General features: G+C 47.4%; 1 protein-coding gene across 3 annotated transcripts; it reads left to right on the forward strand.

Annotated features, from left to right (window-relative positions):
- The first annotated feature begins 5,123 nt into the window (after positions 1 to 5,123).
- Positions 5,124 to 17,324, forward strand: ZBTB42 (zinc finger and BTB domain containing 42). Of its 3 annotated transcripts, none has more exons than XM_081862912.1 (2): positions 5,124 to 7,645; positions 11,065 to 17,324. In XM_081862912.1, exon 2 carries the CDS (start codon positions 11,079 to 11,081, stop codon positions 12,516 to 12,518), a length of 1,440 nt encoding a protein of 479 aa, XP_081719038.1. In that variant the 5' UTR covers positions 5,124 to 7,645; positions 11,065 to 11,078; the 3' UTR covers positions 12,519 to 17,324. The 3 variants fall into 3 exon arrangements, with proteins under 3 accessions (XP_081719038.1, XP_081719037.1, XP_081719036.1); XM_081862911.1 differs by lacking the exon at positions 5,124 to 7,645 and adding an exon at positions 9,172 to 9,299; XM_081862910.1 differs by lacking the exon at positions 5,124 to 7,645 and adding an exon at positions 9,853 to 10,386.
- Positions 17,325 to 18,301: the final 977 nt, after the last annotated feature.

Consider the following 18,301-nt stretch of genomic DNA (forward strand, 5'->3'; position numbering starts at 1 on the left):
ACAACAACACACAGTACAGGGGATCCTCAGGCAGGAACAGCCCAATGAGATCTGAACGTGCAAAGCTATACAGTGGTACCTTGGTTCTCAAAGGCCTTGGTACTCAAAACGACTTGGAACCCAAACACTGCAAACCTGGAAATATGTATTCCGGTTTGCGAACTTTTTTTGGAAGCTGAACATGCTCCATTTTGAGTGTTACACTTCCGATGTGGGTGCCACACTTCCGTTTTGAGTGTTATGCTGAGGTCTGTTTTTGCTATTTATTTTGAGTTTTTGTGGCTCTTTTTGTTTTGTTTTTGTGACTTTTGGAGCCCGGTTCAGTTACTGATTGATTGATTGATTGATTGATTGATTGTGTGACTGCAGTACATTGTTTATTGCTTTCATTTTATGGCTCAATGGTGTCGTTAAATAGTAAAATTCATGTGAAATCGATGTTTTAGGGGTTGTTGTTTTTTAAAAGTCTGGAACGGATTAATGCATTTTGCATTACTTTCTATGGGAAAGCGTGCCTTGGTTTTGGAATGCTTTGGTTTTGGAACGGAGTTCTGGAACAGATTAAGTTTGAGAACCAAGGTACCACTGTATGGGGGGGGGAATGTAATCCTGAGTGGCTGCAGTCCATGCTGAAACTTTTTACTGCAGATATCCCTTGCCACCAGTAAAGACCTAAGCAGCCCTGGGTTCTGTAGATGGTCACTCTGCCATTGCCTGCTTCATGAAATAATGCTGGGAGAGCAGCCTGCACTGGGTCCCAGCCAGGGCTGGTGTTGGGGGTCGGTTTCACTGAGCATTTGCTGCCAAACCCCCAAATGCTGCTCCCGCCTGCTCCCCTCCCCTCCCCAAGTGAGCGAGCCACGAAAACAGCAAGGGGGAGCAGCAGCCTCTGCATTGCCTTGCCCTTCCCCTGTTGAGCAGACCAGGACCCAGAGGAACAGGACAGTTGTATGAGCAGCAGGAACATAAACGAGGTGGGGTTACTCAGTGAGGACTTGGCAAAAAAAATTTTTGCTCCTTGGTTGAATGGTGCCCTAAGATTGTTTTGCCCTGCTATGAATCACTTCTTTACATTTAATTGCATTTCTCATTTGGTTGCCCATTCACCTGGTTTGGAGATATCCCTTGTGGAGCTCTTCAAAATCTCTACATTTGTGCTCTGAGGCTATTGGCCAATGAAATATACTCGGAGTCGAGAGTGGATTTCATGCTCTTTATTCAGCTCATAGTGGTGAGGAGGAATGGAAATTCCCCCAGAATGTCTGCTTTATATACATTAGTTACACAAAGGGCCCCACATGATTGGCTAATTCTGGGATTCACCTGTAGGCCAATCAGGTTGCGGACTTGAAGCTGGATTGGGTGGCTCCTGTTGACCAATCAGACTGCTGCATTCTGAATCCTATTGTTCTAGGACCAATCAGACTGCTGCATTCTGAATCCTATTGTTCTAGGACCAATCAGACTGCTGCATTCTGAATCCTATTGTTCTAGGGCCAATCAGACTGCTGCATTTTGGATCCTATTCAATTCAGTACAGCCAGGAATGCAATTACCACAATAAATAAAAGTGAGGGAAGGAGGCAACCCTCTTTAGTTCCTCGATATAACGTGAGATGCGTGGAAATTTAGATTTTTTTCTTATGTTGGATGTAGAAGGGGAATAACGGTAAAGGTAAAGGACCCCTGGAGGGTTAAGTCCAGTCAAAGGCGACTATGGGGTTGTGGTGCTCATCTCACACTCAGGCCAAGGGAGCCGGCGTTGTCCGCAGACAGCTTTCCGGGTCAAGTGGCCAGCATGACTAAACCGCTTCTGGCGCAATGGAACACTATGACGGAAACCACAGCACACGAAAACACCATTTACCTTCCCGCTGCAGTGGTACCTATTTATCTACTTGCACTGGTGTGCTTTCGAACTGCTATGTAGGCAGGAGCTGGGACAGAGCAACAGGAGCTCTTCCTGTCGTGCAGATTTGAACCGCCAACCTTCTGATCGGCAAGCCCAAGAGGCTCAGTGGTTTAGACCACAGCATCACCCACATCCCTTAGAACGGGAATACGTAGCTCTCAAGGCGTTTATAAATTTAGGGTCAAATTCACAAAGTGAATGAGTTTTAGTAAAAACTGCCAACTGGCGTAATCAAAAGCCTTAAATAAATCTGGAGAAGGTCAGGAAAGACCTTGTCACTCTACTGCATTTCTGTGTAACATAGCAGTGTGTTTATTACAACAGTGTAATACGTTCTTGTTTACTTCCACTTTTGCTTTCTATTTATACGCACCCATGAAGCGGTTCCACAGAAGGGCGGAGCGGGTCCCCAGGCAACAACATGTTTATGTATTTAGTACTAATTAACAGGGTTGCAATGCATTAAGGAAGACAACTGTTTTCTTTTAAGTAATATCTGTGGTTTGACCAGTAAATTATGTTCAGTGTAGCAATTTCTTGCTTAGTTCCACTTCAGTATTCTCTTTATATACTCATGTAGTTATACAGAATTGAGTGGACTAGAGCCTCAGACAAAAACATGTTTATGGATTTCAGATTCTGGAAGTTATCGATATTATTTCTCTAACAAAACGTCAAGTGCTGCCATACTATTTTTTGTTCTAATTTAGAATTTTTTTTATAGTTTATAATTTTTTTTCTAGTTTAGAAATATTCCCCCCCCCCAGTTTAGAAATCCAGTAGAAATTTGTCCAGAATTCTCATTTTTGACCAAAAATAAAATTTTTAAAAATAGGATCCCCCCCCAAAACAATAACACTTCCTCTTTTGGGTGTCTAAAGGAAGTCTTATATGAAATGCACATTTAAAACAGCATAATTAGCCGGATAATAAAATATTTTTATAAGTACAAAACATATCAGCTGCTGTTGCTGCCAATATTGCCAGCCGTGGTTCATTGCGAGCAGTGGCTGTGGAACACTCGAGGACCTAGCACTGAACTAAGAGGCAGCAAAGAAGGTCTCTGAACTCGTCAGCAGCTTTCGTTTTCGTAGCTGGAGTCAGTCACGGTCCAGCCATCCCTGGCCAGGTGGGAAAAGGCCTGCAAGGCCGGGAGCAGGTCTTCCAGGTTATCATAGCCAAGATCGGGATTATCAAATTTTTACGTCAGGGATAGTAATAGAATCATAGAATTCTAGAGTTAGAAGGGACCCCCAGTCATCTAGTCCAGTGTTTCCCAACCTTTTTTGGGCAAAGGCACACTTGTTTCATGAAAAAAATCTCGAGGCACACCACCATTAGAAAATGTTTAAAAAATTAACTCTGTGCCTATATTGACTATATATAAAGTAACTCTCTTTAATAGGAATCAAATAAACACAAAGAAAGTATTTTATAATTACTTTATTATGAAATAGTAAGTAAACAGAAATATGAAAAATTATAAAATACTTTATTCAGTGCGCCTTTTGTCCCTCTCCTCGAAATGCTCCAACTCAATGTTCCTCCGCGGGCTGGCCATTGGAGAGCCGTGTCGCCCACACCGCAGCCCAATACAATATGAACCCTCCCCTCGCAAGCGGCAACCCCTCCACACTCCCCACCTTAAGCCTCCACACGCGCCCTGCCCAAAGAGATGCCCGCCCGCGCGCGAGGGGATCCTTTACCTCAGCATCCCGCCAAAAAAAAAAAAAAAAAGAGGGCGGGAGACTGCGGTCCCTCAGAGGCTGGGCGTTAGGAAGAAGCAGCCGCCTTCATCCAAGCAGGAGCAGCAGCAGCAGCAGCTGTAGCTGTAGTAGCGCCAAGCTGTGCCGGGGACTCCGTGCCCATGAGGGGAGGGAGGGGAGAGAGAGGAGAGGCAGCAGGTCGCCCTCTTAAGTCACGCGCGCGCAGGCACCACCACGCATCCCCCTCCCGCCTCGGGGACGCCCGTCATGAGCCGCTGAGAGGCCGCCAAGCCTCCAGGCTGCTCCCATTCAGCCTTAGGCGCGGCGCGCCCGCCTTGGGAAAAGCGGTGCTAGGAGGCGGAGAGAGAGAGAGAGAGGATGCCGCTGGCCGCGTCCCACCCTCAGTCAGTCGGCTCGGAGCTATTGAGGAGAGGGAGGTGGGGACGACGGCGCGCGCGTCTGTTCCGCTCGGGGCCAGCGAGCCCCCGCCCCCCTCTCCAGAATCCCCAACTAAATACGATGCGCTAAGGGAGGGGGGAGAACCCACCCACAAAGAGGACGCCTTTCTGCAGGGCGCCTAAGGCCTCTCGCCGCCCGACTCGCCCGCCTCCCTCCCACGGCACACCAGGCAACGTCTCGCGGCACACTAGTGTGCCGCGGAACACCGGTTGGGAAACACTGATCTAGTCCAACCCCTTACAATGCAGGAATCGTAACTAGAGCACCCAGGACAGATGGCCAATCAACCTCTGCTTGACAGCCTTCAAGGAAGGAGAGTCCACAACCTTCGGAGGGAGTCCGTTCCATTGTCAAACAGCTCTTGCCATCAGAAAATTCTTCCAGATGTTTAGTAGGAATCTCCGTTCCTAAAAAATAGGAATAAAATATTTTATACACTAACTTATGGCCCCAGACCCATTTCCTTTACCATATTCAACTGTAAACTGAAGCTCCAGAGAGATCTCCCCAGAACAATCCTGAAATGCATTTTAATTTTATAAAAAATTGAATTGAATTTGCAACTTTATGGATTTTCAGCTCAAATTGGATGGAGTCCCAGCCTTGTGTGTTTGCTTCCCTCCTCTCCCCAGCTCTAAGAAACAGATGTTTATTATTCACTTATTGGTTCATTATTGCTGTTTGTTCACGTTATCTATGCACTTCATTAGCTATTCACTTGAGCCGTTCCCATCAGCAAAATGTTGGTTGCTTAATCCGAGTTGCATGGTGAAGGATAAGGTAAAGGTAAAGGGACCCCTGACCATTAGGTCCAGTTGTGACCAACTCTGGGGTTGCGGCGCTCATCTCGTTTTATTGGCTGAGGGAGCTGGCGTACAGCTTCCGGGTCATGTGGCCAGCATGACTAAGCCGCTTCTGGCGAACCAGAGCAGCACACGGAAACGCTGTTTACCTTCCCGCCGGAGCGGTACCTATTTATCTACTTGTACTTTGACATGCTTTCAAACTGCTAGGTTGGCAGGAGCTGGGACCGAGCAACGGGAGCTCACCCCATCGCAGGGATTTGAACTGTCAACCTTCTGATCGGTAAGTCCTAGGCTCTGTGGTTTAACCCACAGCGCCACCCGCGTCCCTTATGGTGAAGGGTAAACAAGCCAAAAGCGCAGCTCTCAACAGGTGGAGTTTTAAAAGGCCCACTCCTTTTAATACTTGATCATTCTTTTTTTTTTAAAAAAACTTAAAAGTAAAGGCTGTTCATCGGACTTTTATTTTGTATGCTAACCTTACCAAAAGAGACAGCAGCCTTTATCTTTCATTTCAGCCCTCCCATTCACTGGAGCTGCCCTAATTTTATGGTCTCTTGGGAATTTCACTGCAGGATTAGCTGAAACTTGATGCTTCAATACACGAAGGAGTTCCCCCAACTTTCTGATTCAAGGAAGTTATCAGCTGATAAATGCCAGGTGCCTAGGGAATTTGCACAGACAACATGACCTTTTTGAAGATAATTTGACTTTCAGATCCACTGTAGTCCTATGAAAAGGATGGACTCATTCACACATTCATTTGGGTTTTTTTTGAGTTCTCATTATGCATATAAGTGAATGTGTGAAACACTATTTTTTTTACTGTGCTTCCCACTTCATGCAACAAGTACGGTAGTCTACAGGGGGTCTGCATGGAAGGTACTCAACCTGCATTTCTCCAGGTGTAGCATTTACCATAAGGTGCAGTGTGGTTCTCCTCCAAACGGTCAGAATTTTGTCAGGATTCAATTGAATACCAGACATTCAGTGCAATTAATGTGCTCTGTGGCCCTGGCACAATACAGCCACTTTGGAGGGGGGGGGGGCGGAATCCTAACTTTTTGTAGTTAGGAAAGTGATGGAGAAAATGTGGGATGAACAGGTTAATAGGAAGGTATCTAACCACTTTGCAAGCCAATCAGGATGACTGTTCCATATAACCTCTTTGCAAGCCAAACAGAACACACCAGCTACACCTGTTGAATTTCCAGTTTTAAAAGCACTCTTAAAAGGGGTCTGCTTTTACATCTGTCCAGCTGCCTTACAGGCATACGATCAAATGCACCTAGCTTTATTATGCGGCAAATGCATAAAATACGCAGGCAAAGGAAACCCACCGCGATGATCTCATCCTTGCGTCATGCTTATTCTCGGGTGCACATGCAGGCGAGCTGGCCCTAGTCCCAGCCACGTGGCCCGGTACAGATTTGAGGGCTGGCTGGGGCGCGTCTTCGTTCCCAGCCGAGGCGCCTGCACGGTTTAGCCTCGCCGGGGCCAAAAAAAGCACGGCTCTCCTGGGTCCTGACGAACATCCACGAGGGAGACGAAGGAGGGGAAATGCGAGCAGGGCTGGGCGGGCCAATGGCGCTTGCTTGGCAGTCTCGCTCCTGTTTCCTCGGCGGGAGGACACAATGGAAGTGGCCCAACTTGGCACGTTGCAAAGTTGTTGCGTCTCGCAGATCTGCGCGCAGCCGGTGGAGAGACCCTTGCAAAGCTCTCGCTATCCGGCTGCATAACGTGCGGGCGCGTGTGTATGTGACACTTTAACACTCTGCAGCGGGATCCGAAGAATGCTTATTCGAGAGTAAGCCCCGATGAAGTGAATGGCGATGACTCTTGAGCAAGTGAGCATTAGGATTGCAGCGGGCGCAGCAAGACGCAACGCGTGTTTCGCTGAGAAGCAAATCGTGCCCCATTGAAGCGGCAAGCACACCTAACCTCACTATTCTGGGGTGGGGAGAGTCTCGTGGGGGTTTACTCCCGAGTAAATGTCCCTAGGATCGTGCTGTACGCATAAGGATTGCAGCCTAGCCGCGATTTCACACACGTTTCCTAGGAAACAATAGTCAAACCCCTGAAAAAATAATCACCGAACAGGAGTGCCAACTTGGCTCCACAACTGGGTGTCCCGTGGCCATGGGTGCCATGTAGCGAAATTTGTGGGTGCCCACATATTTGTGGGTGCCTTCATGGGGAATTTTGTGAGTGTTGGGGCACCAAGGAAGTTGGCACCTATGCCACCAAGTGAACGGGCGATTCAAATTCAGACGACTTGTTGGAAGTATTTACAAATAATTATTTTTGTGGAAAATTATAGAACCATAGAGCTAATCTCTTATTAACTAACATTCTCTCTATTAACCAGCATTAAAGCCCGTAAATTGGTTTATCTCTTCTTGCTAGTTTTCGCAGTTTGTCTACTCGGAAGTAAAGCCCATTTTCAGTGGGACTTACTCCCAAGAAAGCGCGTTCCAGGTCGCAGCTTAACGCAACTTTTCACCAACGCAAGCCGGATCGGGCATTACACAAGGCTTTTATATATGTATTCCGGAATACTTCCAAGCAGGCACGCATCGGATCGGGTCCCCGCCTCACATAAGCTCCCATCGTTGCAGCGCGACCCGATGTATGTTTACTCGGAAGTAAGTCCCATTGTGTCGGATGGGGGCGGGGCTTGCTTAGCTAAGTGTGCACAGAATCGGGACCTCGTAGTGCAATCGTAGCAAGCAGCTCCCACCGTGATCAACGAGGCGTGTTTCCAGGTAAGTATACACAGGGTTGTAGTCATAAAAAACCTTAATTTTGCAGCATGCCTGATTTCGGTAAAGTTTACTTGTCCAAGCAAGCAAAGTCCGTCCCCGGACTCGTTGGCAAAGACCATCCTCGTTTGTTTAGTGGCCACTTGAAAAGGAGAAAAACCAACTGAAACCAGAAAAGTGCATTTCTGGGCAAGGCGACCCCTCGAGCATCTTTTCCCAGAGGCAAGCCCCACACTGACTTCCCGGAGACTGCCTGCAGGGTCACAGCCCTGGAGCCATTAGACACCTCCCTTGCATGAGAAGCCGACTCGCGAGTAAGCGCACTTAGCGCCTTGCCAAAACAAAACACAGCCTCCCGCGCGCAACGGCTCCGCAACTGGTTCCCCAAGAAGCGAAAAACCGATGGAAAGGACAATCCCAAGGCTCAAATTCATATCGCCGGCCTGTGTTACTTCGCCGCACGTTTTCTTGCGGTTGCTTGCTAACGCGGGAGCGTGGAAGAGTCGTCTTAGCAGTTGTTCCCCTTCATTCGCGCTTGCAAACAAGCGACGCCCGCTTTCCTTCCAAAGTCTCTGCAAACGGAGTCCAGTCCCGCCCCACTTTTTTTTAAGTCCGGACAGAGTTGCAAAAACAAATAATTTGCATACTGCAAAAAAAAATCTTTTTTGCATGCTTAAAGAGCCCTCTTCTGTGTTTTTTCTTTCCAAAACATTGCCGAGGGACTCCTCGCTGTAATTTCTTTCCAACCCTCCCCACCTCCTTTTCTTCAAACTCCCCCCCCCTTTTTTTTTTTTTTTTTGCTAAGCTATAGCAGAGAGTTTGCATTAAGAGAGAGCGCCGCTGGGTTTCTGGACGCGCCGTAGCCGCAAGGACACAGCAAGCACTTTCCTCCTCCAAGCCTCTGCTGCAGCAGCTGGAGAGTTGGGATCGGGACGCGGGGTGGGGTGGGGAAGGGTAAAGGGAAGGAAAAACAAGGGAGGGGGGAAGAGAGCAAGCGAGAGAGGAGGATTTACAAATGCAAAGCAGCAGCTGAGGACGCAACAGCAGCTGCTGTTGCCGCTGCCCAGAACAGAAGCCCTGGCAGTCTGGCGACTAAGGCGGGGGGAGGGAGGGAGTGGAGTGGCTGGGTGGGGGTTGGATTTTTTTTTAATGTATTTTTTTCCGGGTTGCGAGCAGCAGACAGCGGCGTCCACGGGGCGCGGAGGCGTCAGTCGTTGCAGCCGCCGCCGCCAGAGTGCTATTGTGTGTGAACTGGGGGGAAGAGAAAAAAGAAAGAGCGCACAGAGCTAAAGGGGAAAAGAGAGAGACATATGCACACACCAGCATGCACACAGACACACACACTCCCCCATATGCAGGGAAAGTATCGCGAGAGCGCTCCGGCTAACAACCTGCTTCGCAACACACACAGGAGCGCTGCACCGCTGCTGGGTTGCCAGCAACAAGAAACAGCGCGCGGAGCAACCCGGACGGTGGGGAGGCGAGGCGCGCGCACACACATACACACGCGCGCGCAGACACACACACATACACATCTAGGGGGAGAGAGGCTCGGAGTTTGGGGAGCGGAGTTGTCGGGGTGGGGAAGAGCAAGAGGGAGCGAGCGGCGCACATGCAGATCTCCAGCGGCACCCCTGAGCAACACCCAGCCAGGCTGGTGAGTAAAACGCTTGCTCGGCTCTGCGCGTGTGTTGTGTTGTGGTTGCTGCACGTTCTCCGTTGCTTTTAAAGGCCGGGGGGGGGAGCCTGCGGCGGTGCTGGTGGGTGGCTCGAGATTTCTCTCTCCCCCCCCCTTCCTCCGCGCATTCCACCTTTTCAAAGCTAAGCAGCCCCCTCCCAGCTCTTCCTGGCAGCTTGGATTGCACGCGGATCCTTGCGCTTTGGAGCTGCGCTTCGGAGCACAAAGGGGGCCGAGAGCTCAGCGGGTTGGCTTTAAAAAGTTGCAAAGAAGTCTGGTGGCGGCGGCGGCGGCTATGGGGAGAGCAGCCGAAGGAATTCCGGATCTAAGATATATATGTGTGTGTGTGGTTTGCCCTCCCCCCCTTTGACCACCCCCCCGAAAAAGTTTTCAAACTGCCAGTGCCCAACTTTCAGCTCCTCGGGCTGCTGCGCCCCGCACCTCTCCAAAGGTCAAGCGGTTATGTCCTCCATTTCGAGTAATACGATTTGTTATTTAAGTAACTTTTCCCGGGGTGGTGGAGGAGGAGGGTAGTGGCGGCGGCAGGATTTCGAAGAAGGGAAGGACTCGCTCAGTTTAAGTTTGAGATTTAATAGATGGCTATAATTGGGGGGGGCGGTTGTTGGAACTTTAAAAGGCAGCAAGCTGTGGTTGGCTGGTAGTTAGATTTGAAGTAACATATGGCATTAAAAGGGGCACAGCTGGAGGTTGCATTTCCATCGCAGTGAAGTCAGAGCAGCTGACTTTCCAGCTTGCGGTGTAATTAGCAAACGGAGCACTCCCTCCCATTCGCTCCTCGCTCCTCTCTTCTCCCCCCCCCCACTCTTTTTTCGCACACATACAAGCTTTCTTCCGTTACTGGCTAGCAGAAAACCCCTGATCTTCCCAATCCCTTGGGTGATCACCCACTTGAAAAGGCAAGGAGGGGAAAAAACAAAACAGAAACCCAAACGAACTTGAGTTCTTCCATAACTCTTTTTGGGGGGACGTGGGGGGGGAGAGAAAGGAGACTGCATTTTCTTTCTCCAAATGAGCCCTTCAACCCCCTGCTCAGCAGCTGTTCAAGGTAAGGTGTCTTAAGAAACTACCTACCAACTTAAAGGAGTCTTACTGCAGTTTGTTTGGGTTGTGTCTAGGTGCCTTTTGCTTTTAATAACTTCCAGTGCAATCTATAGATAGATATGAAATGCTGGTGTGTGTTGTTTTTTTTAAAGTGGGAAGATTGGCTTTTTGTTTTTTAAAAAAAGACAGTATGTGTAGTATTTGCGGGGGGGGGTGGAGGGTGCAAAATGCACTTGTTTTTGTAAAACTCTGTGTGTGTGTGTGTGTGTGTGTGTGTGTGTGCGTGCGCGCAATACACACTTTTAATATATAAAATAGCTACGGAGGGGTGTCCCAAAGTTAAGATTTCCAGGAATGCACAAAAAAGCAAAGTCTTCTCTACCTTCCTCTAAAGCCGATTGCTGTTAAGACAAAGGTTGGGGGCGTTACTTCCTTTAGAAGCTTTGGTTTACTTAAGAGTCAAGTTTTTCCTGTTTTTGAAGCAGGTGTTCTGGTGTGGGAGGCATCTCTCTCTTTTTAAGCAATTCAAACAGAAATGATAGACGATGAACAGTTGAACTGTTATCTCCAAGGCTCCAGTTTACCCCCCCCCCCCCAGCCACTCTTGTTTGTTTGTTAACAGCTGCTTCAGGAGGCCTGTGGCTTTTATAGTGGCATTCAAGTTTTTCCTGTTTTTGAACAGGTTATGAAGGAAGAATGGAGTTTCCAGACCATAGCCGGCAGTTGCTGCAGTGTCTGAGTCAGCAGCGTCACCAGGGCTTCCTGTGTGACTGCACTGTTTTAGTTGGAGACGCTCAGTTCCGAGCCCACAGAGCGGTCCTCGCCTCTTGCAGCATGTACTTCCATCTTTTCTACAGGGACCAGCTAGACAAAAGGGACATTGTGCATCTGAACAGTGACATCGTCACCGCCCCGGCCTTCGGCTTGCTCCTTGAATTCATGTACCAAGGCAAGCTGGAGTTCAGCAGCCTCCCGGTCGAGGATGTGCTCGCCGCAGCCAGCTATCTACACATGTACGACATTGTGAAAGTCTGCAAGGGCAAGCTGAAAGATAAGGAATTGTGCGTGGACGAGAAGATGAACGGCAGCAGCGGGGCCCATTCGGAGAAGGATGCCCGGGTCCTGGATGATGGAGTACCCTTGGGGCATGGCGAGTTCAGCCCCGGAGAGAAATACAAAATGATTGCTGCAGAATACGAACGTTCTGCTGGAAAGGATAAGGGCAGCAGTTACCCAGGCTGGTCTCCCGATCTTGCCGGCTCCGTGTTAGGCGAAGCAGAATTGGACACCGTGGCAGCTGAAAAAACAAGGGCGAACGTCAGCAGTTCGGCGGGACCTGCGTCCCAAAGACCTCCTCGCCACCCCTTGGCTTTGAGGGAGGCCGAGTGTGCTTTAGACCTGTCCTTCAAGCCCCTGGCAGGGCGAGATGGCTTCCAGCCTTCCTACATCTTTGGGCAGCTGGCTGCCGATGGGCCACCGCGACAGGGGAGCGAGCCTTTTGTCAAAGACGAAGAAGAGTCTCTGTCGGACGGGGAAGACGGCGAGGAGAGGGGCCTAGAAAGCCAGGGCTTTGGGAATTCTGGCCAGAGCCTGGCCCTAGGGCTGGGGACCATGTTTGTTGCCAGCAATGGGGACGCTCCCGTGACGCCGGAGGAAGACGTCGACCAGGAGCGGGAGGCGAGCGAGGATGACATGGCCTCTTCCGACGTCTCGTCCTCGGGGGTCGTGGTGCCAACCGGGCACATTTGCATCTGCCCGCTCTGCAGCAAAGTCTTTCCCAGCCCCCACGTCCTCCAGCTCCACCTCAGCTCCCACTTCCGAGACAAGGACGGCTCTCGGACCAGGCTCTCTCCGGACGGGTCGGTGCCCACCTGTACTCTGTGCGGCAAGACTTTCTCCTGCATGTACACGCTGAAGAGGCACGAGAGGACTCACTCCGGGGAGAAGCCGTACACCTGCGGCCAGTGCGGCAAGAGCTTCCAGTACTCCCATAACCTCAGCCGCCACGCAGTGGTGCACACGAGAGAGAAGCCACACGGCTGCAAGTGGTGCGAGAGACGCTTCACGCAGTCCGGGGATTTGTACAGACACATCCGCAAATTTCATTGTGGCCTTGTAAAGTCGCTGGTGGTTTGAGGGAAGTTGTTGTCGTTTCAAAAGACACCCGTCTGCTCTTCATGCCGGTTCGCTTTGGGTAAATGATACGGGGAAGGAGGGTGGAGAATAATGTAGGTCTACATTTCATTGCCGGGGGGTGGGGGGGGGGAGAGAGGCAACATTGGTTCTACCCCTCCCACCCTGGCCCTCCTTAGGCCGGCGGTGGTGGCAGCGACACTTAACGTTCTGTTGTTGTTTTTCTGTGTGTGGCAGGTAAAAGGAATCTTAATACGTAGATAGCTTAATCCAAAATCCTTTGGATAGAAGCTGATTTAATCCAGTTGATTGGCCTAATAGGTCTGTGCCAAGTGGGTTGTTCTGATGCTGCAGGTATGTTCTGCCCTGCTGGTTTTGAGGGTGCGCTCTTGCAGCCTCTGCAAGTTTAAAAGGAATTGGAGAGAGAATGAGAGAGATGTGAACCTTAATCCCAAATGGCAGTTTAGGTAGGACAGAGTGTGCTGCCTATATAGGAGCCGCCTTCTCTCCCCCCCCCCCGCCCCAAATTATTCACCTCTCTGTTGCAGGTGTATCAAGTAGGCAGTTTGGGAACGCATTGGCCTGAGTTTCTCTCCCACTCTGGATGTAACTTTTTTGATTCAACCGTTTTAATATACTCCAGACAAATAGAACTTCAGGCAGTGTGAAAGTGATAGCTGGGACAAAGGCTTGTGCTTCATGGGGGACTATCTAGAATCCTTAGACTAACTTGGGTCTGGAATAATAATAATAATAACAACAACAACAACAACAACAACAACAACAACTTTATTACTTACATGCCACCTATCCAACTGGGTAGCAGAAGCCACTCAGGGTGCCTCCCAACGTACTAAAAACACAGTAGAACAACAGTGGAAATCAATGTAGGACCATCCTGCAAAATCTCTTGACTATTTACAGCAAAAGTGTTCTGCATTTGGAAACTGGTCCTACTAACTTAAGCTCTCACCTTGCTGCTCTTTTCCCCCCTTCCATTTTTTTTTAGGGGGGAGGTTTGCAATTCTAGTGAATGGTGCTGAAATATTTCAACCTGTGGGGCGTCATCTCTCAGGCCTAGTTCACAAATGACCCCAGTGTGGAGTGGGTGTGCCCTATGGCTAGGTGGTCTGGAGGGAAAGGATTTGGAGCTCTTGTGCCTTTAATAGTTGCATGCCTCTGAAATTCCCCCTTCTACCCAACTATTAAAGGAGACCCTCTCCTCCTTTGCATCTTGTTAACCCTACCTGTCGCTCACCTTGTGCAGAACTGTGAATGTAAGCGTTGCCTCCATGCAGAGAAGCCATTTTTGTGCTACGAAAAAGGAACAGGCAGGTGTTTGGTTGGGGGCTGCCTGCAAAGGCCTCGATTCATGAAGTTTTGATGTGCCGTGGGAGAAGATACTTAGTGAGGTGCAGACATCCTAACCGTGCCACCTTAGTAAAAACCGCATCCCTCTATTAATAAGAGCTCTCCAGTTTTTGCTTCTAACAAAAGCTGCTTTCTTGCAAGTAAATGCCCTCTTGGATCAGGCCTTGAGAAATAGGATGTTGTTCCCCTTCCTGGGTGCCCATTGGTCAGAGGCACCAGTCCACCAAAAGACTCCATCTTCTTCATTCCTTGGTGAATAGCAGGCATGGTTTGTGTAAGGGAGAAGGATGGGGAGCTGAACAGCCAAGGTGCTATTGAGCTTTCCCCATTCTGTGATGGTGGCATCTTGTGAAAGTAGGTAGGGATACCTGAATTTCCACCCATTTCTGCTTGCAGTTGCACCTGCCTTCCCTTGGGGCATAAGTTGGGGGTGCCACCTGTGAACCATGCCTCCCCATGTAGCTGCCTCATGCACCTGCAGTTTCCCCTACAGCTGTTAGCACATCCTTGGCCAACCGGGCACCCTCCAGATGTTTAGGCCTGCAGTTTCCATCAGTCCCAGACAGGAGTGGTCCGAAACATTGGTGTGTCAGTTTAGCCAAGAGTGCGTTATGAGCTGGTACCATTTAACTCCTGCCACGAAGGATGAATTAGCAGTTGCTAATGTTTAGCCCATGCATTTCAGACTTACGGTTAAAGGCATAGGAACAGAACTGGTCATTCTGTTTTTAATTATTATTATTGTTTTTGTGGCTCACTTGCCCCTTTTCCAGTTTTGAGCAGCAAGCTAAGCCGGTGAATGTACTGCCATGCACACTTAATTGTTTGCATGCGTGCAAATGCTCCTGTTGAATGCACAGAGGCATGTATATTTGTTCTTGCGTTCTCTCTCTCTCTCTCTCTCTCTCTCTGCTTTCTCCCTTTCTTTTAGCATGGGGGCTTGGCTCTTTAGAGCATCTGCAAGTCAGAAATAGGACACTAATCAGGAAACAGCTCTGCTTTTTATTTCTTGGTTTTCTTTTCATCCCTCCACCCCGTGCCCTTGAACTCACCGGGCCTCGCTTGACCCTTGTAGAGAACACATCTGGTCAGAACAGCTGGTGGGGGGAAGCGTGGGGAGAAAGGGTGGGCTCAAATGGGGCCCAGAGGAAGTTTGAGTCGGGGTCGGAGTAAGGGAAAGTGCCATCACTATCATTTTTTCAGGGGGGTGGGAATGCTATTTAAGGGTGGTTGGTTTTTTTTTTGCAGTGTGCAGGCAGTTTGAAGGACCGTTTCTTGAAAAAGAAACGTTCAGCATTTCAAAACTACTAGGATGTCTGCCTTGTTCTGGAGAAGCCTTTTTGTGTTGTGCATGTTCTGGTTCCATAGAGTTGGAAATGGCTTACACTCAATTAAGGATTTACACTATGTTAAAAGTTATAAATCTCCCCAATGTTTTTTCTTACACTGCTTTTTGTTTTGCTCCTGGTGATATTAACTATTTGTCTCCGTAGGGTCAGATTTAGCCAAGTTCCACTTGGCCTTTCACATGGTTCACTCCAGACAAGCAAAGCTTTGTCGCATTGTTTTGGGAGTGCGGGTTCCTTTTTCCTTTAGTTAAGAGAGATTGAAACGCAGTAGAGTTGGAACAAATCTGGGGTGTTACTTCAACATATTTCTGCCTAATTCCAGAATGTCTTTCTAGTAACGTCATTACATATCAGGTTATGCCTTCTTAAATCCATTCAATGTATATTTTTGCCTACGCGAAACTTTGAAAAAAAGAAAGAAGAAAGATTGCACTTGAATGTAATTCTGTGGCATTGGCATCTAGTGAATGGGACTGTAGAAGGATTGCCAAGTCAAATTTACGGATGTTTTCGGATTCTCTTAAAGTGAAATCCATCTCATTTGGAATTTTCATGGGTTTTCTTTAATATTATGGAAACACTGAAATAATTTGCCCTAAAGGGCATGTTATGTTATCCTGCAGAATGAGACAACATAGTCCTGCATTTCTGATTACTGGGATACCACCACCGCTGCCCAGAGGGGACATGACGCCACGGGAGGGGATGAGGTGCTCACCCAAAGCCGCCTTTGATTTTTGCCACAAAAGTTCTCACTACTGAAGAGACAACCCTCTGAGATTTAAAAAGAGACTTGTCTCTTCAACTACCAGAACAGATGCATAGCTCTGTGCGTGTGGTTTTCTTTCTCCTGTACACATGTCTTCCCTGCTAGTTCCTATCCAATGTATTTAGGAAGTTATGCTATGAAGGAGCAATATTAATATTATAGAAACACTATTTGAGGTAGTGTGGTGGTGGAATTGTGAGGGAAGCAACGCCCTTTTCTTCAGATAAAAACTGACGGGTTGCAGTTCCTTTCCTATTCCTCTCTTAAATTACGAGTGCACATATAATGTGAATTTTTACTTCTATTTATAAAACGTCTAAATGGAATTCATTTGTTACTGTACAAATATTCTTGCTAACGTATGTGAGGCATGTCAGAGCAGTACATGACTGAGATATGTGACTATGGTACTGTGGTCTTACTTCATGTTCCCCCTCCCCCCCCCCCAAAAAAAAACTTGGATTGGAAATAGCACTGAACAAAACTTTCAAAAATTAAGTTATTTCTTTTCTGTTTTAAACTTTTAAGTTATATAAATATATTTTTCTTCCTCCTGATGATACTTGATACGGTATTTATTAGATTTTTTTTTAATGGAATGCTTACTTTGAGCTTTTTTTCAGAATAACAGGCTTGAAATCTCTTTGTGTAAATTTAATTTTATTTCTTTACATGTTTAAGAAGCGAGAACGTGTGAATCGGTGCGTAGAATGTAGGGCTGTTCATTTCCTCATCCCAGTGAGAATTCCAGCGTGCACATGGAATCTTTGTTAACTGTAGTAGCCAGCCTGCTGCTCTGCAAAAATTTTGGACTAGTTGCAGTCCTAAACACCTGTCGGCCGAGGTGAGATGCTTCTTCCAAGTGGATCTCCACCTCCTGTTGTAATGAACAGAGCAGCAGTGAATGTGCCTAGGTCTCTGGATTGGGGTACATGTTTGCTTCTTCCTCCTCCTGGTATTTTTGTAGAAGGATTTTAATTTTAATTTTTTTAGAAGTGCCATATGACACCATTGGAGTCTGCTGGTGTATTAGAGGGTTGAAATGAGTTTGCATCTGAGTGTTGTCTAGGAATCTTGAACTTTTTAGCAAGGGGCATGCATTGGGCTGCAGCAGGGAGGGGATAAAGGTGACAGGTGTGCCCACCTTAAATGAATTGTTGAAGCATTGTCTTTTTTATTGTTCTCTCTTCCAACTTTTTTGGGTTGGTGTTTTATTTGTTTTGTTTTTTTAAAAAAAGAAGTTTGCACTTTTGAGATTACTTCTGTTCTTTGGGGTTTTTTTTTAAGGTTGCAATAGTTCTGAGCATGTTTGTTTGTTTGTTTGTTTGAAAAAAAGGTTCCTTACTCTACAGGAAAGTACTAAAACCTTGCACATTGAGGTGTCTTCATTATTATGCAGCAGCTGTTCTGCCTTGCAAAGAGCATAATTGGAAAGTCCTTTTCGACTCCCATTCTTGGTTTTGATTTCATCCTGAGTCAGGATTTTACCACGATAAACTGCTTTACTTAAACAAAACACTGGATTTGTCTTATGCTCCAAACCGATACTGTGAAGAAAAAAAATGTTTTGAAAGAAGAAGGAAAAGAGAGAAAGATAAATCAGTTATTTTTAATTGCTTTTAATTTTGATGCAGTTCAGAGTCAAATATGTATATTTAAAGACACTAATTTTTTGTGGGAGAGTTTTTTATAGTATACAGTATGTAGAAAAGCTATTGGAATGAGCTATATTTTATATAAAAAAAAGTTCTTTCACTGTTTTATAGTGAACTATTTCCCCCATCCTACCCCCAGTGTTAGGTCTATGCTGTGTTTAGCTTAGGTTCGACAATCGCATATATATACAAAAAAAGGTGTTGACAGTTTTCCCTTCATGTTTAGTTTCCGTGTGGAGTTTTTCTCTCAAGTTTTTTTTTGCAATTGTGTGTTGATATGTGCTGTTTTAAGAAAAGGAAAAAAAGAAACTGTGACAATCGTGATTAGAACTGCTGTCTTTATTAAATAAAACATGTTAGAGTTACAAGAGAAATCCTTTTCTTCTTGTTCTAAAAATTCATGGCGGAGAAGAAATTATGTTGGAAGGCACTTGGGATTTAACCATTATCCCCCCCCCTTACTTTCCCCACTGAGGATCTATTTCAACTTTGGGTCCCCAGATACTGTCGGACTACAACTCCCATCATCCCTGACCACTGATCCTCCTAGCAAGGGATGATGGGAGTTGTAGTCCAACAATATCTGGGGATCCTAAGGTTGAAAGAGGCTAATCTGTGTGTTTAACCTCCCCTCAAACAATA

The sequence above is a fragment of the Podarcis erhardii genome (genome assembly GCF_964252035.2).
Source record: "Podarcis erhardii genome assembly, chromosome: 1".
Classification (NCBI taxonomy): Eukaryota; Metazoa; Chordata; class Lepidosauria; order Squamata; family Lacertidae; genus Podarcis; species Podarcis erhardii.

Coding starts and splice junctions, on each gene's coding strand:
- ZBTB42 (XM_081862910.1), top strand. CDS start 10,350: ATGAGCCCTTCAACCCCCTGCTCAGCAGCTGTTCAAG. Junction 10,387..11,064: donor CTGCTCAGCAGCTGTTCAAG/GTAAGGTGTCTT, acceptor GTTTTTGAACAG/GTTATGAAGGAAGAATGGAG.